Here is a 23959-nt window from a genome sequence, read left to right as displayed (position 1 = left end):
GTTATTGGATTACGTGTTGATTGACAGGCGTGCGAAAGAGAGACTTTTGGATGTCAATGTGCTGAGAGGTACAACGGGAGGGATGTCTGATCATTATCTTGTGGAGGCTAAGGTGAAGATTAGTATGGGTTTTCAGAAAAGAAGAGTGAATGTTGGGGTGAAGAAGGTGGTGAGAGTAAGTGAGCTTGGGAAGGAGACCTGTGTGAAGAAGTATCAGGAGAGACTGTGTACAGAATGGAAAAAGGTGAGAACAATGGAAGTAAGGGGAGTGGGGGAGGAATGGGATGTATTTAGGGAATCAGTGATGGATTGCGCAAAAGATGCTTGTGGCATGAGAAGAGTGGGAGGTGGGCTGTTTAGAAAGGGTAGTGAGTGGTGGGATGAAGAAGTAAGAGTATTAGTGAAAGAGAAGAGAGAGGCATTTGGACGATTTTTGCAGGGAAAGAATGCAATTGAGTGGGAGAAGTATAAAAGAAAGAGACAGGAGGTCAAGAGAAAGGTGCAAGAGGTGAAAAAAAGGGCAAATGAGAGTTGGGGTGAGAGACTATCAGTAAATTTTAGGGAGAATAAAAAGATGTTCTGGAAGGAGGTAAATAGGGTGCGTAAGACAAGGGAGCAAATGGGAACTTCAGTGAAGGGCGTAAATGGGGAGGTGATAACAAGTAGTGGTGATGTGAGAAGGAGATGGAATGAGTATTTTGAAGGTTTGTTGAATGTGTCTGATGACAGAGTGGCAGATATAGGGTGTTTGGGTCGAGGTGGTGTGCAAAGTGAGAGGGTTAGGGAAAATGATTTGGTAAACAGAGAAGAGGTAGTAAAAGCTTTGCGGAAGATGAAAGCCGGCAAGGCAGCAGGTTTGGATGGTATTGCAGTGGAATTTATTAAAAAAGGGGGTGACTGTATTGTTGACTGGTTGGTAAGGTTGTTTAATGTATGTATGACTCATGGTGAGGTGCCTGAGGATTGGCGGAATGCGTGCATAGTGCCATTGTACAAAGGCAAAGGGGATAAGAGTGAGTGCTCAAATTACAGAGGTATAAGTTTGTTGAGTATTCCTGGTAAATTATATGGGAGGGTATTGATTGAGAGGGTGAAGGCATGTACAGAGCATCAGATTGGGGAAGAGCAGTGTGGTTTCAGAAGTGGTAGAGGATGTGTGGATCAGGTGTTTGCTTTGAAGAATGTATGTGAGAAATACTTAGAAAAGCAAATGGATTTGTATGTAGCATTTATGGATCTGGAGAAGGCATATGATAGAGTTGATAGAGATGCTCTGTGGAAGGTATTAAGAATATATGGTGTGGGAGGCAAGTTGTTAGAAGCAGTGAAAAGTTTTTATCGAGGATGTAAGGCGTGTGTACGTGTAGGAAGAGAGGAAAGTGATTGGTTCTCAGTGAATGTAGGTTTGCGGCAGGGGTGTGTGATGTCTCCATGGTTGTTTAATTTGTTTATGGATGGGGTTGTTAGGGAGGTAAATGCAAGAGTCCTGGAAAGAGGGGCAAGTATGAAGTCTGTTGGGGATGAGAGAGCTTGGGAAGTGAGTCAGTTGTTGTTCGCTGATGATACAGCGCTGGTGGCTGATTCATGTGAGAAACTGCAGAAGCTGGTGACTGAGTTTGGTAAAGTGTGTGGAAGAAGAAAGTTAAGAGTAAATGTGAATAAGAGCAAGGTTATTAGGTATAGTAGGGTTGAGGGTCAAGTCAATTGGGAGGTGAGTTTGAATGGAGAAAAACTGGAGGAAGTGAAGTGTTTTAGATATCTGGGAGTGGATCTGTCAGCGGATGGAACCATGGAAGCGGAAGTGGATCATAGGGTGGGGGAGGGAGCGAAAATTTTGGGAGCCTTGAAAAATGTGTGGAAGTCGAGAACATTATCCCGGAAAGCAAAAATGGGTATGTTTGAAGGAATAGTAGTTCCAACAATGTTGTATGGTTGCGAGGCGTGGGCTATGGATAGAGTTGTGCGCAGGAGGATGGATGTGCTGGAAATGAGATGTTTGAGGACAATGTGTGGTGTGAGGTGGTTTGATCGAGTAAGTAACGTAAGGGTAAGAGAGATGTGTGGAAATAAAAAGAGCGTGGTTGAGAGAGCAGAAGAGGGTGTTTTGAAATGGTTTGGGCACATGGAGAGAATGAGTGAGGAAAGATTGACCAAGAGGATATATGTGTCGGAGGTGAAGGGAACGAGGAGAAGAGGGAGACCAAATTGGAGGTGGAAAGATGGAGTGAAAAGGATTTTGTGTGATCGGGGCCTGAACATGCAGGAGGGTGAAAGGAGGGCAAGGAATAGAGTGAATTGGAGCGATGTGGTATACAGGGGTTGACGTGCTGTCAGTGGATTGAATCAGGGCATGTGGAGCGTCCGGGGTGGGCCGTGGAGGGCTGTGTGGGTATGTATATTTGCGTGTGTGGACGTGTGTATGTACATGTGTATGGGGGGGGTTGGGCCATTTCTTTCGTCTGTTTCCTTGCGCTACCTCGCAAACGTGGGAGACAGCGACAAAGTATAAAAAAAAAAAAAAAAAAAAAAAGTAATGTCCCTATCCCAAAAAAGATGTAGTATAAGTATTTGTGATTATGAAATGATGGGGAGGTGATAACAAGTAGTGGTGATGTGAGAAGGAGATGGAATGAGTATTTTGAAGGTTTGTTGAATGTGTCTGATGACAGAGTGGCAGATATAGGGTGTTTTGGACGAGGTGGTGTGCAAAGTGAGAGGGTTAGGGAAAATGATTTGGTAAACAGAGAAGAGGTAGTAAAAGCTTTGCGGAAGATGAAAGCCGGCAAGGCAGCAGGTTTGGATGGTATTGCAGTGGAATTTATTAAAAAAGGGGGTGACTGTATTGTTGACTGGTTGGTAAGGTTATTTAATGTATGTATGACTCATGGTGAGGTGCCTGAGGATTGGCGGAATGCGTGCATAGTGCCATTGTACAAAGGCAAAGGGGATAAGAGTGAGTGCTCAAATTACAGGGGTATAAGTTTGTTGAGTATTCCTGGTAAATTATATGGGAGGGTATTGATTGAGAGGGTGAAGGCATGTACAGAGCATCAGATTGGGGAAGAGCAGTGCGGTTTCAGAAGTGGTAGAGGATGTGTGGATCAGGTGTTTGCCTTGAAGAATGTATGTGAGAAATACTTAGAAAAGCAAATGGATTTGTATGTAGCATTTATGGATCTGGAGAAGGCATATGATAGAGTTGATAGAGATGCTCTGTGGAAGGTATTAAGAATATATGGTGTGGGAGGCAAGTTGTTAGAAGCAGTGAAAAGTTTTTATCGAGGATGTAAGGCATGTGTACGTGTAGGAAGAGAGGAAAGTGATTGGTTCTCAGTGAATGTAGGTTTGCGGCAGGGGTGTGTGATGTCTCCATGGTTGTTTAATTTGTTTATGGATGGGGTTGTTAGGGAGGTAAATGCAAGAGTCCTGGAAAGAGGGGCAAGTATGAAGTCTGTTGGGGATGAGAGAGCTTGGGAAGTGAGTCAGTTGTTGTTCGCTGATGATACAGCGCTGGTGTCTGATTCATGTGAGAAACTGCAGAAGCTGGTGACTGAGTTTGGTAAAGTGTGTGGAAGAAGAAAGTTAAGAGTAAATGTGAATAAGAGCAAGGTTATTAGGTACAGTAGGGTTGAGGGTCAAGTCAATTGGGAGGTGAGTTTGAATGGAGAAAAACTGGAGGAAGTGAAGTGTTTTAGATATCTGGGAGTGGATCTGTCAGCGGATGGAACCATGGAAGCGGAAGTGGATCATAGGGTGGGGGAGGGGGCGAAAATTTTGGGAGCCTTGAAAAATGTGTGGAAGTCGAGAACATTATCTCGGAAAGCAAAAATGGGTATGTTTGAAGGAATAGTGGTTCCAACAATGTTGTATGGTTGCGAGGCGTGGGCTATGGATAGAGTTGTGCGCAGGAGGATGGATGTGCTGGAAATGAGATGTTTGAGGACAATGTGTGGTGTGAGGTGGTTTGATCGAGTAAGTAACGTAAGGGTAAGAGAGATGTGTGGAAATAAAAAGAGCGTGGTTGAGAGAGCAGAAGAGGGTGTTTTGAAATGGTTTGGGCACATGGAGAGAATGAGTGAGGAAAGATTGACCAAGAGGATATATGTGTCGGAGGTGGAGGGAACGAGGAGAAGAGGGAGACCAAATTGGAGGTGGAAAGATGGAGTGAAAAAGATTTTGTGTGATCGGGGCCTGAACATGCAGGAGGGTGAAAGGAGGGCAAGGAATAGAGTGAATTGGAGCGATGTGGTATACAGGGGTTGACGTGCTGTCAGTGGATTGAATCAAGGCATGTGAAGCGTCTGGGGTAAACCATGGAAAGCTGTGTAGGTATGTATATTTGCGTGTGTGGACGTGTGTATGTACATGTGTATGGGGGGGGGGTTGGGCCATTTCTTTCGTCTGTTTCCTTGCGCTACCTCGCAAACGCGGGAGACAGCGACAAAGTATAAAAAAAAAAAAAAAAAAAAAAAAAAAAAAAAAAAAATGAAATGATACATCTCTTTCTAGTCAAACAGAAAGGGACTGCTCCATAGGAACATATTAATTCATAGGTATTTCTAGTTAATGCTAGTTATACTCCAAAAACATATTCTATTACAACACACTATGATGGAAAATGAAGACATTAATATACCTAATAAGATGTAAGGAAAAGTGATGAACAGTATGTATATCATTTCAAAAGAGGGAGAGCATGTGTAAAAAAAGGTGTTTACCTTGAAGACTCAGCAAGAAAGTAAAAGATTGAAGAGAAATAATTGTATGTGGCATTTGCAGACCTGAAATAAGCATACACTGGGGATGATAAAAATGCCTTGCGAAAGGTGCTAGGAATATATGGAGTAAATGGAAAGTTACTGAATGCAGATAGTTTTCACTGGGAGAAAAAGGAATGTGTGCAAAGAGACAGAAGGAGGGTAAGTGGTTCTCAAGTGGGTATTCATCAAGGGTAAGAAACGTCATTTTCTAATTTTCTTTTTTTTCTCTGCGGGAACAGACAACTGAATGCCATAGTAATGGCTAGCTCATGCATGCTAAGTAGTCACAGCCATATAAATATTTGGATTATGTATCAATTGACAGGCATGTAAAAGAGGAAATGCTGGATACAAATGTGGTCAGTGGGGCAGCTTGTGCAATTTCCGGTGCATGTCTTATTAGGTGAGGGTGAAGGTTTGCAGAGGTTTTCAAAAAAAGAGGATGCAATATTAGGAAAAAGAGAGTGGTGAACAAGAGAGCTTGGAAAAGAGACTTATGAGAAGAAACATCAAGAGAGATTTAGTGCAGAATGGCAAAAGGTGGGAGCAAATGAAGCAATGGGAGTGACTGAGGAATGGGAGGTATTTAGGGAAGCAGTGATAGCATGTGAAAGAGATGCATGTGGTACGCAAAAAGTGGGAGGCAAGTTGATTAGAAAAGGTAGTGAGTGGTGGTATGAAGAAGTAAAGTTGCTAGTGAAAGGGAAAAGAGAGGCGTCTGGGCAGTACTTACATGGAGGGAATGCAAAGGATTCTGAGATGTGTATGAGGAAGTGGCAGGAGGTCAAGAGGATGGTACAGGGGTTGAAAAAAAAAAAGGGCAAATGAAAGCTGGGTTGAGCAAGTATCAGTAAACTTCAGGAAGAATAAGATGTATAGGGAAGGAAGTAAATAATGTGCAAAAGACAAGATAACAAATAAGAACATCAGTGAAGGGGGTGAAAAGGGGAAGTGACAATAGGTAGTGATGCAATGAGATGGAAATGGAGTGAGTATTTAGAAAGACTGCTAAATGTTTGATGATAGAGTGGGAGATGTAGGGTGTTTTGATTGTTGGTATGCAAAGCAAGGGAATCATGAAAAGTGGTTTAACAAAGAGAGGAGAGGTGGTGAAAGCCTTATCAATCTATCTATCTATCTATTTATCTCTCTGGCTCCTGTTCCAATTGAAACTTCCTCAAGGGGTTGGCCATGGCAATAGTCTCCACAACTAGTGAACTTAAGTGCCACTTCTTAGTCTTTAGTGCCTTACCCTTAATAAGCAACTTGCAGAGGGCAAAAGCCTTATCAATCTATCTATCTATCTATTTATCTCTCTGACTCCTGTTCCAATTGAAACTTCCTCAAGGGGTTGGCCATGGCAATAGTCTCCACAACTAGTGAACTTAAGTGCCACTTCTTAGTCTTTAGAGCCTTACCCTTAATAAGCAACTTGCAGAGGGCAACTCTAGTGCATTGTTTGCAGAAACTCCTACCTAATGCTCCTACTGACTGCTTCTACCTAATGCTCCAACCTACTACTTGTGGCAAGGTGAGTGGAATGGATGGTATTGCAACTGAATTCATTAAGAAATGGGGTGACTATGTTGCTGATTGCTTGGAAAGGATTTTCAATATATCTATGCATCATGCATGTATAGTGCCATGTATAAAGGCAAGGGGGTGAACAAAAAGTATTCAAACTACAGAGGTATATCTAATGAATATACTTGGTAAGTTGTATGGAAGGGTACCGATAGAGAGGGTGAGGGCATGTACAGAGCATCAGATAGGGGAGGAGCAGTGTGGTTTCATAAGTGGTAGAGGATGTGTGGATCAAGCATTTGCTTTAAAAACCATTTACTTACTGAAACCTTTTTTTTCATTTTCATAGTCTTCCCAAGCTGCCTTACGCTCCTCTTCTGTAAGTTCTTCACTTGTCTGGTTTTCTAATAGTGAGTCATGTTCATGATAATCTACAATCCACTTCTTCTGACGCTTTAGCAATTCAGCCAAGAGCCGATCCTGAAAGGAAAATTATTAGAATTACATGGCGTTTAGACTTACTGCAAGTACATATCACTGTTAAGAGAACAGAGGAAATTGAAAAGACAAACTATAGCAAGGATGAAAGTTGCAGATCTCTAGTGTAAGTTGATCACCACACAAGACACATGGGGCCTCAGAGAAAAGTGGTTGTATGCTCTGTGCTTTCCGTGAGATGCAAGTTCATAAAGGTAAGTGGAATATATGAGCAATAAATGAGTTAATGTAAAATTATGATTGTAGGCACTTTCAAAAAATGTAACTCAGACTTCAGCAAAATGAGGTTTAGAGGTAGTGGGACCCTTACATGGAAATATATAAAAGGTGTGAGATCAGGCTTGCAAAATGAAAGAACAAGTTACACATGGAAGGTGTGAAAATATCATTAAAGGATAAATGAGGTGCTTGATTCTATGGGTGTCAGCTCTAGGCAATTAACTTCTAAAGTCAAGTAAGTCTACCTATCTAGCTATATCTCTGAAGCCCATTCCATTTGGGAACTTCCGGAAGGGGGTGGCCACAGCAAAAGAGTCCATTACTGTTGAACTCTAGAGCCACTTCTTTGCCTTTAGTGCCTCACCCTTAACAGATCATGGGCAGAAGTAACACTAGCACAATGTCTTCAGAGGCTCCTACCTAATATTCCTACCAACTACTACTACCTAATGTGTCTCCTCAATATTCAAATATGACAAGTTTGAAAAGACTGTAATGAGAATCAGAAATCTTTGTTGAAAATATGAATCCACAGAAGGAAAGACAAGATGAATTTGGGGTATCAGGTGTGAAAGACAGGTGAAATATGTGGTATGTATGCATTTACAGGTATAAGTATTGCAAATACATATTTCTTCAACATGAACTTGTCCATAAACACAGAATAGAAATAGTAAATCATAATATCTATGTTTCTGACAAGAAAGAATATGATAACTACTATATAACAGCACTAAGAGAGTATTTTGTGAAGATGTGTCAAATAACATGACAGCAATATGATTAGCTTTTCATTCTACATGGCATAGGACCAAAAATGTGACTGAAAATGTGAAAAGGACCAAAAGTAAAGGTGAGGAATAAAGGCATAATATCTACTGTCTAAAATGAGATGAAAACATGCGAGATACCAGCAAAATAGTGTATAGTACTGTAAAAGTAAGGTAAAGGCAGCTAAAGAGTGCATCAACAAATTCAACCAGAGGTATGCAGCACTGAATGTATAGGCTGTGGAAAAAAAGGATGATTTAAGAAAGTTATGTTAGTTACTTGAAGAAAAAGTTTTTAAGGAGAAGCAAAATCTTTCAAAAAATAGTAATGAATTGAAGTTAAGAAACGATGCATTAGGCATATACCAAACAGGATCTTGAAAAAAAATATACAATAAACTTTTTTTTTGGAGAGGAAGCTTTGTGACAGACAGTATAGCAAACAAGCCCAGGACACTAATTATGATGGACAAAGTATGTATGTGATGGAGATAGTGCTTTCAAGAACTGACAGCAAGTGGTGGTGAAAGAGACTTGGCAACTAAAAAACTAGGTTCGAGATATAGGGAGAGAGAACACGTATTTGAGAGTGGATGACATCAAAAGGCATGGAGAGCAATAATGCATCTAAAAATTGGAAAAATAATGTCATAGATAATATGATATGTCAGATAGTGATCAATAAAAGGTGAAAATGCATTAACAAGATTGGGAGAATAAACACAAGCACTGGAAAATGGTCAAGTGCTTCATGATAAGATGAAAGTTGGACTTGTTCCACTGTTTAAAGGTAAAGGAAGTATCAATGGCTTTGAATTACAAAGGAATAAGCCTTCTTTGCAAAGATGGCAATGTTTCTATTAGATATATGGTTGACTGCGTTAGTCAGGAAGGTCAGCCAACCTCTTGAAGGTGAAGAACAAGGCAGATCTATGAAATGAAGAGGGTGTAAATACCACACTCTTTTGATCTAGGCATACGATGGAGAGAGTACTTGTGAAAAAGAAGAAAGTGTATGCACTATTAATGGAGTCTGAAAAGTTATGATATGATTTTATGATAAAAGTTATGCATATGTGAGAGTAAGTGGGGTACAAGTTAATGGTTTAAAATAAACATGGTAATGCATCAAGATTATGAACTGTCTCCATGGATGTTAAATGCTTTTATGGATACAATATGATGTGAGATGGGGCTGAATTAGGTTGACAGCAAAACAAAGAATAGTGGGTATGTAGATCCGACAGGATACACCATCCTGCTCACTTAAGAAACCAATCTATTGAGGTAGAAGAGCCTCAGAACCCAATTCAAGATACATGTAGGGCAATGGAAGGTCACTCTGATGTCTGAAGGAGGAGAATGTTGACAATATATGCAAAAGTAACTTCCTTGTTTCTAGGAGACAGGAATTCAGTGTAATAGATATTCAAATGGATTTGAATTCAAAGCTGTTGATGAATAATTACAGTATCTATCTACAAGTTTCTGTGATGAAAATTCCAATGATGGCAGGGTCAACACATAACACTCACCAGTTGTCTTATGTCCTAAATATTTAAATGCTGCTTTTTGTGACCTCTCTCAACTTAATGTACATCACAATTTTTTTCCAACTGCTCCTTTGACAGAGTTATATAACAACTCAAGATTTGTAATGCTGTCTTCAACCATAAGCCCAAAATTCTTTTCAAATGTTCCTCTCGCCACTGCACATATGTTTTTTAGTTCTCTAAATATTACATCAAGTAACTTCTGGCCTTCCTGCTGAGCAATTGCGTAAATATTTTTGACAATGGTTCTACATCTACTTTACTAGACAACTTTTGGAATAAAGACATTGTTTTTTATTCCTTGCATTTGTTGCCCGGAATATATTACCATATCTCTTTCACTCTGTTGTTCTAGACCTTACAGTTCCACTTCTTTTAATCTACCATGGGAGTTCATATGCTCTAGGCCACTGATTTTCCTTGTGAAATGTTTCTGTATTCTCTCTATATTGTCAATTTCTATCAGTTTTACTGGAGACCACATAACACATCTGTATTAAAATTTTCTTCCTATATATAAATTTAACATTTTTATCATTATTTTTCTGTCATTTGTAGCTACATGCTTTCCATATCATTCCATTCATTACTTGGCTTGAAAGCACTCACTTACCAGTTCCATATATTAAGAATATATATATTAGGTATATTAGAGTTCTACATCTAAAATAATTTCCAAATCCTTAACATTCCCTTCATTCTCTATTTCTTTTCCTGTCGAGCCCATGTATGTAGGAAGTGAGGTAATGTTCGTTGTTTTGTGAACTTTTTGTATATAGAAGTGACGTCTGCCAGTCTCTAGTCCTGTGGGACTATTCCTTCCTGGAGTGGTTTACTGAAAATCTGGGTTAACAGTCTGGCAATTTCATGTTGATTTTTTAATCACTCATGGATAGGAGCGATCAGGGCCTGGACTTTTATCAGTCTTCAACTCTATCTGTGTTAGTACTTCCCCAGGTGTGACAGTAAACTCTTGTATTGTGTGAGTACTATTTTTAATTGTTTCAAAATTCGTGTTGTTGCTATTGTAAAAATAGATCTGAAAAACTTATTCAGGGTTGTTGCTATGATTTTACTGTCCACAATTGCTTCCCAATTCTTGTTCACTAAGGGTCCTATTCCACTCTCTTATACATTTCTGATTATCATTTATTCATTTTTTATCATAAATGATAGCTGTTTCCCGCGTCAGCAAGGTAGCACCAGGAAATAGACGAAGAAAGACTATTATTGATATATCTATAAAATCTTTTAGGATCTCTATTACTATCTCTTGCAATACTCACTTTGTATTCTCTCTTGGCATTTCTGATAAGAGCTTTGACTTGTCTTCTGATTAAGTTATATTACCTTGCAATATATGGGTCACTGTTCAAATTCTTAAGCTTATAGTTTATTTCTGTGCCATACAACTCTTCCAGTATCTTGGGAGTACCATTCGTTCACACTCAAGTCTCTAGCTGTCATGAGTAATGCACTGAAACCACAGCTCTCCATCCACATCCAGACCCCATGGATCTTTCCATGGTCTACCTCAGATATTTCACACGCACTGGTTTAGTCCACTGACAGCCCGTTGACCCCAGTACACAACATCGTTCCAATTCACTCAATTTCTTGCATGCCTCTCACCCTCCTTCATGTTCAGGCCCCGATCATTCAGTCTTTTTCACTCCATCCTTCCACCTCTACTTTGTTCTCCTGCTTCTCCTTGTTCCCTCCACCTCTGACACATATATATCCTCTTTGTCAATCGTTCCTCACTCATTCTCTCCATATGTCCAAACCATTTCAACACATCCTCTTCTGCTCTCTCAACCACACTCTTTTAATTTCCACACATCTCTACATCTCTCTTACCCTTTCATTACCTACTCGATCAAACCACCTCACACCACATGTTGTCCTCAAACACTTCATTTCCAACACATCCACCCTCCTCCATACAACCCTATCTATAGCCCATGCCTTGCAGCCATATAACATTCTTGGAACTACTATTCCTTCAAACTCTAATATATGCATGTGAAACCTTCAACTTCCTACTTCCAAAGCAGACAAAGAAGTAGCAGAGATTATTACTTAAATAGCACATCTGCAATTAAGATAAATAAATGCATATGACAAAAAGATTTGGCACAGAATATTCATAAGACAAATCTGAAAACCTTTTAAGATGGTTTGATCATGAAAAATGTATGGCTGGTAATAGGCTGGTAAAGAAGGTATATGGTGGTACAGTGAATGTAGAAGTGTAGAAGAGATGGAAAAGTGGAATGTTAATTCTTCAGACAACAAGCACTGATATTTCAAATGAAGATGCCAGAGGAATTATTATCATTTGTAAGCAAGTGGGTTGATTTAAATGCAAGGGCGAGGGTATGAATAACACTGTCTGATTTGAGATCAATTTGTTGCATAAAGTGAAAAATTAAGAAGCCCTTACACTAGAGTGGAAACCTCTATCCACTTAAAAAACTGTGCAAAACTCAAGATGTATGAATGACTGAACTGAGTGGCTGTATGCTTTTCATGCACCCAGAGATAATGGGAACATTAATGGAGAAAATACAGTGTATAGATATACAGAAGGACAAGTAAACCTGCTTCCACTTGCTTCATAAAAATACGACAAGGATTAAGAGAGAATAATAATTTGCCTACCTCTGGTACAATTGGTGTCTCCCGCGTATTGACATCGGCTGGATTGAACTCATATAACTGAGCTAATTCTTCCATTTTGAAGTAGCGCTTGATCTGATGTTCATCCACAACCCGCAGAGATGTTGACATCTTAGTTACTTGTCGAGAGTAAATTTTCTCCTCCATGGTGCCCTTAAAATATTTTGTTTCAAATTACTCAAACATTTTACCTTCATCTTACTCTTATGACATTCGAGATAGTTTCACAGAGCCACTAATTACATTCAAAGTCATGGTATTTTCTCAAAATATATTTTATTTCTCACAAACACAACAAGAGCATTACTTATCACATTATCTTTCACTTCAAGATGTAGGACTACTGCAAGACAAGAATATGACTAAATAAATAGTCTCACACACTCGGTGATCCTTCCAGTTTTCAATGTCTAAGGTTCCAGTCATAACAGATGTCTTTACTGAGTGAATGTAACATAAAAGAAGGGCCTAAATATGATCACAGAGGAAAGTATGAAAAAGAATCTGAAGGTTTTGGAGTAGGTAAATAGCATCTTTTTAAAAATGGGCCATTTGAATTTGCTCACAGGTAAAAATTCAAAACCTTACCAGTGAAAGGAAAAAAAATCAAAACAACCCACACTTGAGCTGCTAATATCCAAACAGAAATAATGATACAAGCATTTGCTGAGAACTGCACTGTCTAGCCAATAGTGGAGTAAGAGAAGTAGCCACCCCTCGGAGGCAGAATCCTAAGCATTATCTAATAAAAAAGAGTGTATGAGAACTACATATAAGTGCAGCATGGGAACACTGGATCAAGTTTTGATGTCGGCCTGAAAAATGAAACGTCAAATTGCTCTAAACTTACTTGTTCAAAGTACCTATGTAGTGTTACAACTGTTTCTCAAGCGAAAACAATGTAAAATGGTAAATTACTTCTTTGTAGAGGTTACCAGACTCTGCCTGCTCGAGCTTAAGTTGTAAGTGAAAAGCCATCCATTGTGAGGCTGCATCACTGGAAGTATAGTCTCGTCAAGGATCTTCTCACTCGAAAGGATTCTACGTATCCCTACAACTGGTTGCAGGATCATTCAGAGAAGTCCTGCGTAACACCAGGATTCTTTCATAGAAATGTGTCCTAAAGCAATTATATTCCTGAGGAGAGGAGAGAGAGAATTCTAACTCTATATTCCTCTCGTGTCAAAGAAGGATACCAAAGAGGGTGGGAGCAGGTAGCTGGAAACTCTCCTTTTCCTGTATTTCTTTCCCCTTTCATTAACTGCTTTATATTTCAATCAAAGCCCAGCCTTGATGTGTCATGTGTAATGCACCAACACCACAGCTCCCATCCACATCCACAGACCCTTCTAAGGTTTACTCTGGACGTTTCACCTGCCCTGGTTCAGTCCACTGACAGCATGTCAACCCTGGTATACCATATCTTTCCAATTCACTCTGGTCTAGCTCACTGACAATATGTTGTCCCTAGCATACCATGTCACTCCAAGTTGTTTTACCTAGCGCATACCTTACACCTCCCAGCATGTTCAGGCCTTGGTCAATCACAGAACCTTTTCTCCATCATGCACCTCCTCCTTGTTCCCTCTTCTTTTGAGGGGTATACCCTCACAGTCAACCTCTCCTCATTCATCCCCTTCATTTGTCCAAACTATTTCAGTACATCCACATCATCTCTCTCTTACATACTCTTCTTACTACTACACATCTCTCTTAACCCATTATTTCTTATCTAAACCCACCTCACACATAATTGTCTACAAACATTTGATTTCCTACATATCCACCCTCTTCTGTACTTCTCTATCTATGAAGCATGCTTAACACCCATACAGTACCACTGGGACTAGTGTACCATTAAACACGCCCATCTTTGCCCTTCAAGACAGTGACCTCCCTTTCCACATATTCCTCTATGTACCTATGGCTCCCTTCAGATCCCATGTTTCCATCTGCTGCCGTACCCAAGGCCAGGTATCTAGAAATCTTTTTCCTCCTGGGTCTCTCCATTCAAACTCACACAACTAACCTCTCTCTCTCCACTCCTAAACTTAATAACCTTACTAATATCAACTCTTAACTCCTTTTACACACTCTCAAACTCAGAAACCAGCTTCTGCACATTCTCAGTTGTACCTGCCACCATAGCTATGTCAACAGCAAGCAACAACTGACTCATTACCACACCCCCGAGATGATGCACACCTGCTCCTCTCTTTGAGAACAGACTTTTTCATTAACCTCCCTCAGCACCCCATCCATAAACTGGTTAAACAGCAATAGCAAAAAAGCAACCCCTACTACTGACCTACCTTTACATGGTACCACTCACCCTCCTCTCAAACAAGCCTTACTCTACTATTATAAACTCCTTACTGACTATAGTATGTTCCTAACACCTTCCAAGAGGTATCCCTATCAGCAATGTCTTACATTTACGTAAGATACATAAACAGCAAATACAAACTGTTCTCTTTCTCCAAGTATTTCCACAAAAATTCTGAAAATATACACCTGATCCAAACATGAAATACTACTCCCACTCTGAAGCTCTATGTATGCCATCATCCTCTCAATCACAAATCTTCAACAAAACTTATCAGATATATTCAACAAACTTAAAACCTTGTAATATGAACATTAACTTTTGTCCCCCCTTATCCTTACATAGGGGCAATACACAAGCATTCTGCAAATCCTCAAGCACTGGATCTTGAGGCCCATACATTCAAAATCCAAACTAATCAAACAACAACACTCACCAATTTTGTGAGAAAGTTAACAGCAATCCTATCCAAACCAGCTGCTATGCTACACTTCATCTTGAGCAAGGTATTCTCCACTTCCTCCATTTCTTATTAAAAATTATCATTTCAATAACTCTTGGCTCACTGAACAATGAAGTCATTTTCATCAACTCGTAAGTGACTAATGAATTAACACTTTTTTAAATCCAAATCAAAACAGCTATCAATTTTCAATCAAATATCTGCAAGGGTACTGCTTATCCTAAAACACACATACAGTTATGCAAAATTGTGAACTTCATAAACAATCCATATAAAAGTTGCAAAATTTTACAAATGAATAACACAGTTTCCTATTAATCAGATTATGTGGTATGTCAACTACTGTATAACTGTAACTATTCTATATCTATTTTATCATACTTTGTTGCTGTCTCCCGCGTTATCGAGGTAGCGCAAGGAAACAGACGAAAGAATGGCCCAACCCACCCACATACACATGTATATACATACATGTCCACACACACACGTATACATACCTATACATCTCAACATATACATATATATACACACTGAGACATGTACATATATACATATGTACATAATTCATAGTCTGCCCTTATTTATTCCTGTCGCCACCCCGCCACACATGAAATGACAACCCCCTCCCCATGAATGTGTGTGAGGTAGCACTAGGAAAAGACAACAAAGGCCACATTCATTCACACTCAGTCTCTAGCTGTCATGTATAATGCACTGAAACCACAGCTCCCTTTCCACATCCAGGCCCCACAAAACTTTCCATGATTTACCCCAGACGCTTCACATGCCCTGATCCTCCTGCATGTTCAGCCCCCGATCACTCCAAATCTTTTTCACTCCACCTTTCCATCTCCAATTTGGTCTCCCACTTCTCCTCGTTCCCTCCACCTCTCACACGTATACCTACCACCCTAGCTTTCTAAATGTACCTCACCCATATGCTTATTCAAAGTGTGACAATATCCAGCTCATCCTAATATTTAGCTCTTGTATGATTAGTTAACTAGTAACTAACATAGCCTTCCAGTTCTGTAATATCCGTCATACCTGAACTTTGCATTTTCAGTCAAATGGCTACCTATGTCCACTAAACCAGTATCATCAATTTATTCATAATTCATTTTTGTAACCAAATTCAGCAACAAACAGTTGTTGCAAATTACTTTTAATGGAAAAGAGTAAATATAAATATTTCATGTTTGCTGGTGCTCATTCTAGGATATCCTTGAATGAAGCTTGGCATCATTCAGACATTCTGAAAGGGAATCCATTATCTAACTGGAGTAAAGCTCAGGAAAAATCATGTTTAAGCTCCAAAGTATCCAGCGTTGTCACAAGTCCTTACCTGTGCAACAAAGCGGTAAATATAACATGGCTTTTTCTGTCCAAACCGGTACACCCGGAAGATGGACTGGGTGTCATGGGATGGGTTCCACGAAGAATCAAAAATGATCACTCTGTTAGCAGCAACAAGGTTGATGCCAAGTCCTCCCGCACGTGTTGAAATGATGAAGAGTCGACATCTGCTCGAAAAATGAAATATCATGAAGACAGCACTTATTTTGGGCTTTAACCCACAATCCCACAAGTTGAGTTATTTTGAATCTACACACTAAATAATTCATATCACTAAGAAGGCATGTATTACTTCATCCAGATACAGACTTGAGACTTTTGTAACTCTTTAAGCTATTACAGTTTTACAAAATTAAAGTGTATGATATACAACACAAGAGAACACAAAGTCTTCTCAAAATTGATGGTTGATACAAACATTTATCAAATCATTAAATTTCTCTAAAATATGGTGGACCATGTTTATAAAGGCTTCAAACAAGATGTCATTGACAAAATGGTTGCATTAAAGTATAAATGAATTAGAGGCAATAAAGATGCTTATTATCGTTTGGGTTCCTAAATAACTTTCAACAGTTTTAGGAACTCGATATGAAATTCATTGAGATGATGCCTGGCTAACATACAATCAACCCTAAATATCTCAAGTGGTAAAATTCTCCCCAACAAGTTAGAAACTAGATGGCTCTCCAAATAAACATGTTCACATCACTGCTAAAAATGTGACTAGGTTGGAATCTATATCTCAGGTACAGTGCTCTTCAAATATAGAAAGAAGTCTCATTTCTAAGATCTGATCTTTCTATACATGATTATCATTTAAACAACATCAGCTTATATTATAAACACACATAATGTGTGCATAGTGCCATTGTACAAAGGCAAAGGGGATAAGAGTGAGTGCTCAAATTACAGAGGTATAAGTTTGTTGAGTATTCCTGGTAAATTATATGGGAGGGTATTGATTGAGAGGGTGAAGGCATGTACAGAGCATCAGATTGGGGAAGAGCAGTGCGGTTTCAGAAGTGGTAGAGGATGTGTGGATCAGGTGTTTGCTTTGAAGAATGTATGTGAGAAATACTTAAAAAAGCAAATGGATTTGTATGTAGCATTTATGGATCTGGAGAAGGCATATGATAGAGTTGATAGAGATGCTCTGTGGAAGGTATTAAGAATATATGGTGTGGGAGGAAAGTTGTTAGAAGCAGTGAAAAGTTTTTATCGAGGATGTAAGGCATGTGTACGTGTAGGAAGAGAGGAAAGTGATTGGTTCTCAGTGAATGTAGGTTTGCGGCAGGGGTGTGTGATGTCTCCATGGTTGTTTAATTTGTTTATGGATGGGGTTGTTAGGGAGGTAAATGCAAGAGTCCTGGAAAGAGGGGCAAGTATGAAGTCTGTTGGGGATGAGAGAGCTTGGGAAGTGAGTCAGTTGTTGTTCGCTGATGATACAGCGCTGGTGGCTGATTCATGTGAGAAACTGCAGAAGCTGGTGACTGAGTTTGGTAAAGTGTGTGGAAGAAGAAAGTTAAGAGTAAATGTGAATAAGAGCAAGGTTATTAGGTACAGTAGGGTTGAGGGTCAAGTCAATTGGGAGGTGAGTTTGAATGGAGAAAAACTGGAGGAAGTGAAGTGTTTTAGATATCTGGGAGTGGATCTGTCAGCAGATGGAACCATGGAAGCGGAAGTGGATCATAGGGTGGGGGAGGGGGCGAAAATTTTGGGAGCCTTGAAAAATGTGTGGAAGTCGAGAACATTATCTCGGAAAGCAAAAATGGGTATGTTTGAAGGAATAGTGGTTCCAACAATGTTGTATGGTTGCGAGGCGTGGGCTATGGATAGAGTTGTGCGCAGGAGGATGGATGTGCTGGAAATGAGATGTTTGAGGACAATGTGTGGTGTGAGGTGGTTTGATCGAGTAAGTAACGTAAGGGTAAGAGAGATGTGTGGAAATAAAAAGAGCGTGGTTGAGAGAGCAGAAGAGGGTGTTTTGAAATGGTTTGGGCACATGGAGAGAATGAGTGAGGAAAGATTGACCAAGAGGATATATGTGTCGGAGGTGGAGGGAACGAGGAGAAGAGGGAGACCATATTGGAGGTGGAAAGATGGAGTGAAAAAGATTTTGTGTGATCGGGGCCTGAACATGCAGGAGGGTGAAAGGAGGGCAAGGAATAGAGTGAATTGGAGCGATGTGGTATACAGGGGTTGACGTGCTGTCAGTGGAGTGAATCAAGGCATGTGAAGCGTCTGGGGTAAACCATGGAAAGCTGTGTAGGTATGTATATTTGCGTGTGTGGACGTGTGTATGTACATGTGTATGGGGGGGTGGGGTTGGGCCATTTCTTTCGTCTGTTTCCTTGCGCTACCTCGCAAACGCGGGAGACAGCGACAAAGTATATAAAAAAAAAAAAAAAAAATAATGTGAATATTTCTGAGTGCATATTCAGCCGTAGGCCCCAGTAAAGTCATTAACTTAATAATCTTTATCATTCTGATTATTACAAGTTTACTTGGGAATGCTCGCTGCTAGCTCGTGCAAGCATTCAAGCAACTATGCCTCCAAAGTCATGTACAATTTCATCTTGAGAGTAAAGTTGGTGTGAAGGCAAAAGCTAAGGGGTGGCACTACTGCTGAAGGAGCTGTAAGAGTGTATAAAAGAGCAAAAGGCAGCGAGTTCTGGACTCTCACTTGAGTAAAAATGATAGTGGACTACAAGATATGGGTGATAATTATTAGTGATTATGGACCTGGCCTTGATAAGAAAGATAATAACAGGCAATAAGACTCCTGTGGTGAAGTGGTTAGCACTCCTGACCATGATGCATTCATGGGCCACCCAAGGTAGAGCAAATAGGTTCAAATCCTGGTAGTGGCAATGGGTCCACAGTCAACAGACTTGTTCATCCACCCCCAGGGGTTGGTTGATAAAATGGGTACCTGGCTCAGGCAAGGGTATATCATTATCATAATTCTTCTTAATATACTTGACCGCTGTTTCCTGTGTCAGCAAGGTGCGCATGCGAGATAGTGCTAAGAAAAGACAACAAAGGCCACATTCGTTCACACTCAGTTTCTAGCTGTCAAGGGTAATGTATTAAAACCACAGCTCCCTTTCCACATCTTGGCCCTACAAAACTTTCCATGGTTCACCCCAGACGCTTCACATGCCCTGGTTCAATCCATTGACAGCATGTTGACCCCGGTATACCACATCGTTCCAATTCACTCTATTCCCTGCACACCTTTCACCCTCCTGTATGTTCAGGCCCCAATCGCTCAAAATCTTTTTCACTCAATCCTTCCACCTCCAATTTGGTCTCCCACTTCTCATCATTCCCTCCACCTCTGACACATATATCCTCTTTGTCGATCTTTCCTCACTCATTCTCTCCATGTGACCAAACCATTTCAATACACCCTCTTCTGCTCTCTCAACCACGTTCTTATCATTATCACACATCTCTCTTACCCTTTCATTACTTAATCGATCAAACCAGCTGGCACCACATACTGTCCTCACACATCTCATTTCCAACACATCCACCCTCCTCCACACAACCTTACCTATATAGCCCACACCTCACAACCATATAACACTGTTGGAACCACCATTCCTTAAAACATACCCATTTTTGCTCTCTGAGATAATATTCTCACCTTCCACACATTCTTCAACACTCTCAGAACCTTCACCCCCTCCCCCATTCTATGACTCACTTCTGCTTCCATGGTTCCATCCACTGCTAAATCCACTCCCAGATATCTAAAACACTTCACTTCCTCCAGTTTTTCTCCATTCAAACTTACCTCCCAACTAACTCGTCCCTCAATCCTACTGAACCTAACAACCTTACTCTTATTCATATTTACTCTCAGCTTTCTTCTTTCACACACTTTACCAAAGTCAGTCACCAGCCTCTGCAGTTTCTCACCCGTATCAGCCACTAGCGCTGTATCATCAGCAAACAGCAACTGACTCTTTCCCCAAGCCCTCTCATCCATAACAGACTGCATACTTGCCCCTCTTTCCAAAACTCTTGCATTCACCTCCCTAACAACCCCATCCACAAACAAATTAAACAACCATGGAGACATCACGCACACCTGCTGCAAACTGACATTCACTGAGAACCAATCACTTTCCTCTCTTCCTACTCGTACACATGCCTTACATGCCTTTGCTTCAAGCAACGTACCTCCCACACCATATACTCTTAATACCTTCCACAGAGAATCTCTATCAACTCTATCATATGCCTTCTTCAGATCCATAAATGCTGCATACAGATCCATTTGTTTTTCTAAGTACTTCTCACATATATTCTTTAAAGCAAACACCTAATCCACACATCCTCTACCACTTCTGAAACCACACTGCTCTTCCACAATCTGATGCTCTGTACATGCCCTCACCCTCTCAATCAATACCCTCCCATATAACTTCCCAGGAATACTCAACAAACTTATACCTCTGTAATTTGAACATTCACCTTTATCCCCTTTGCCTTTGTACAATGGTACTATGCATGCATTCTGCCTATCCTCAGGCACTTTAACATGAACCATACATACAATGAATATCCTCACCAACCACTATTTTTAATAAATTCCACTGCAATAACATCCAAACCTGCTGCCTTACCAGCTTTCATCTTCCACAAAGCTTTCACAACCTCTTCTCTGTTTACCAAACCATTCTCCCTGACTCTGACTTTGCACACCACCTTGACAAAAACATCTTGTATCTACCACTCTATCATCAAACACATTCAACAATCCTTCAAAATACTCACTCCATCTCCTTCTCACTTCATCATTACTTGTTATTACCTTCCCATTAGCCCCCTTCACTAACGTTTCCATTTGTTCTCTTGTCTTACGCACTTTACCTACTTCCAAAACATCTTTTGATTCTCCCCAAAATTTAAGGATACTCTCTCACCCCAACTCTCATTTGCCCTCTTTTTCACCTCTTACACCTTTCTCTTGACCTACCTCTTTCTTTTATACATCTCCCACTCATTCGCACTATTTCCCTGCAAAAACTGTACAAATGCCTCTCTCTTTTCTTTCACTAATAATCTTACTTCTTCATCCCACCACTCACTAACCTTTCTAATCTGCCCACCTCCCACCTTTCTCATGCCACAGGCATCTTTTGCGCAAACCATCACTGCTTCTCTAAATACATCCCATTCCTTCCCCACTCCCTTTACATCATTTGCTCTCACCTTTTTCCATTCTGCACTCAATCTCTCTTGGTACTTCCTCACACGCCTCCTTTCCAAGCTCACTTACTTTCGACACTCTCTTCACCCCAACATTCTCTCCTTTTCTAAGAACCTCTACAAATCTTCACCTTCACAAGATGATGATCAGACATCCCTCTAATTGCCCCTCTCAGCATATTAACATCCAAAAGTCTCTCTTTCATGCGCCTATCAATAAATTTTTGGGACAATAAAAAGATAATTTGGAAGGAGGTAAATAAAATGCGTAAGACAAGAGAACAAATGGGAACATCGGTGAAGGAGGCTAATGGGGAAGTAAAAACAAGTAATGGTGAAGTGAAATGGATATGGAGTGAGTATTTTGAAGGTTTGTTGAATGAGTTTGATATTAAAGAGGCAGATATAGGGTATTTTGGATGAGGTGGTGTGCGAAGTAAGATGGTCAGGGAGAATGGTTTGGTTAACAGAAAAGAGGTAGTGAAAGCTTTGTAGAAGATGAAAGCCAGCAAGCTGGCGGGGGTGGATGGTATTGCATTGGAATTTATTAAAAAAGGGGGTGACTGTGCTGTTGACAGGTTGGTAAGGTTATTCAATGTATGTATGATTCACGGTGAAGTGCCTGAGGATTGGTGGAATGCATGCATAGTGCCACTGTATAAAGGCAAAGGGGATAAAGGTGAGTGTTCAAATTACAGAGGCATATGTTTGTTGAGTATTCCTGGGAAATTATATGGGAGGGTATTGAGTGAGAAGGTGAAGGCATGTACAGAGCATCAGACTGGGGAAGAGCAGTGTGGTTTCAGAAGTGGTAAAGGATGTGTGGATCAGGTGTTTGCTTTGAAGAATATATGCAAGGTTAGTTGCTGGAAGCAGTGAAAAGTTTTTATCAAGGATGTAAGGGATGTGTACGAATAAGAAGAGAGGAAAGTGATTGGTTCTCAGTGAATGTCGGTTTGCGGCATGGGTGCGTGATGTCTCCATGGCTGTTTAATTTGTTTAAGGATGGGGTTGTTAGGGAGGTGAATGCAAGAGTTTTGCAGAGAGGGGTAAGTATGCAGTCTGTTGTGGATAAGAGGGCTTGGGAAGTGAGTCAATTGCTGTTCGCTGATGATACAGTGCTGGTGGCTGATTTGTGTGAGAAACTGCAGAAATTGGTGACTAGGTTTGTTAAACCGTGTGAAAGATGAAAGTTGAGAGTAAATGTGAAAAAGAGTAAGATTATTAGGTTCAGTAGGGTTGAGGGACAAGCTAATTGGGAGGTAAGTTTGAATGGAGAAAAACTGGAGGAAGAGAAGTGTTTTAGATATCTGGGAGTGGATTTAGCAGTGGATGGAACCATGGAAGCAGAAGTGAGTCACGAGTGGGGGAGGGGGCGAAGGTTCTGGGAGTGTTTAAGAATGTGTGGAAGGAGAGAATGTTATCTGAGAGAGCAAAAATGGGTATGTTTGAAGGAATAGTGGTTCCAACAATGTTATATGGTTGTGAAGCATGGGCTATACTATGATAGGGTTGTGTGCAGGAGGGTGGATGTGTTGGAAATGAGATGTATGAGGACAATATGTGGTGTGAGGTGGTTTGATCGAGTAAGTAATAATAGGGTAAGAGAGATGTGCGGTAATAAAAAGTGTGTGGTTGAGAGAGCAGAAGAGGGTGTTTTGAAATGGTTTGGTCACATGGAGAGGATGAGTGAGGAAAGATTGACAAAAAGGTTATATGTGTCAGAGGTGGAGGGAATGAGGAGAAGTGGGAGACCAAATTGGAGGTGGAAAGATGGAGTGAAAAAGATTTTGAGTGATCGGGGCCTGAACATGCAGGAGGGTGAAAGGCGTGCAAGGAATAGAGTGAATTGGAATGATGTGGTATACTGGGGTCGACGTGCTGTCAATGGATTGAACCAGGGCATGTGAAGCGTCTGGGATAAACCATGGAAAGTTCTGTGGGGCCTGGATGTGGAAAGGGAGCTGTGGTTTCGGTGCATTATTACATGACAGCTAGAGACTGAGTGTGAACGAATGTGGCCTTTGTTGTCTTTTCCTAGCGCTTCCTCGCACACATGAGGGGGGAGGGGGTTGTTATTTCATGTGTGGTGGGGTGGCGATAGGAATGAATAAAGGCAGACAGTATGAATTGTGTACATGTGTATATATGTATACGTCTGTCTGTGTATATATATGTATACGTTGAGATGTATAGGTATGTATATTTGCGTGTGTGGATGTGTATGTATATACATGTGTATGTGGGTGGGTTGGGCCATACTTTCGTCTGTTTCATTGCGCTACCTCGCTAACGTGGGAGACAGTGACAAAGCAAAATAAATAAATAAATAATATATATATCCCTGGGGATAGGGGAGAAAGAATACTTCTCACGTATTCCCTGCGTGTCGTAGAAGGCGCCTGAAAGGGAAGGGAGCGGGGGGCTGGAAATCCTCCCCTTTTGTTTTTTTTTTTTTTTTGATTTTCCAAAAGAAGGAACAGAGAAGGGGGCCAGGTAAGGATATTCCCTCAAAGGCCCAGTCCTCTGTTCTTAACGCTACCTCGCTATCGCAGAAAATGGCGAATAGTATGAAAAAAAAA

The 23959-nt window shown here is 40.5% G+C and overlaps 1 protein-coding gene across 1 annotated transcript in view; it reads right to left on the bottom strand.

The window, feature by feature from the left end:
• The window catches only part of LOC139766253 (uncharacterized), a 181574-nt gene that overhangs the window by 17812 nt on the left and 139803 nt on the right, over positions 1 to 23959 (bottom strand). Inside the window, exons 27-29 of the mRNA XM_071694642.1 lie at positions 16141 to 16318; positions 11989 to 12159; positions 6608 to 6764 (exon numbers count right to left, since the gene is read on the bottom strand). Of these exons, the coding sequence (XP_071550743.1) occupies positions 6608 to 6764; positions 11989 to 12159; positions 16141 to 16318 (506 nt within the window). The remainder of the gene's footprint in view (positions 1 to 6607; positions 6765 to 11988; positions 12160 to 16140; positions 16319 to 23959) is intronic.

Source organism: Panulirus ornatus, chromosome 57 (genome assembly GCF_036320965.1).
Source record: "Panulirus ornatus isolate Po-2019 chromosome 57, ASM3632096v1, whole genome shotgun sequence".
Lineage (NCBI taxonomy): Eukaryota > Metazoa > Arthropoda > Malacostraca > Decapoda > Palinuridae > Panulirus > Panulirus ornatus.
The sequence above is the reverse complement of the archived record's forward strand: the minus strand, read 5'-3'. Positions and strand labels throughout refer to the sequence as shown.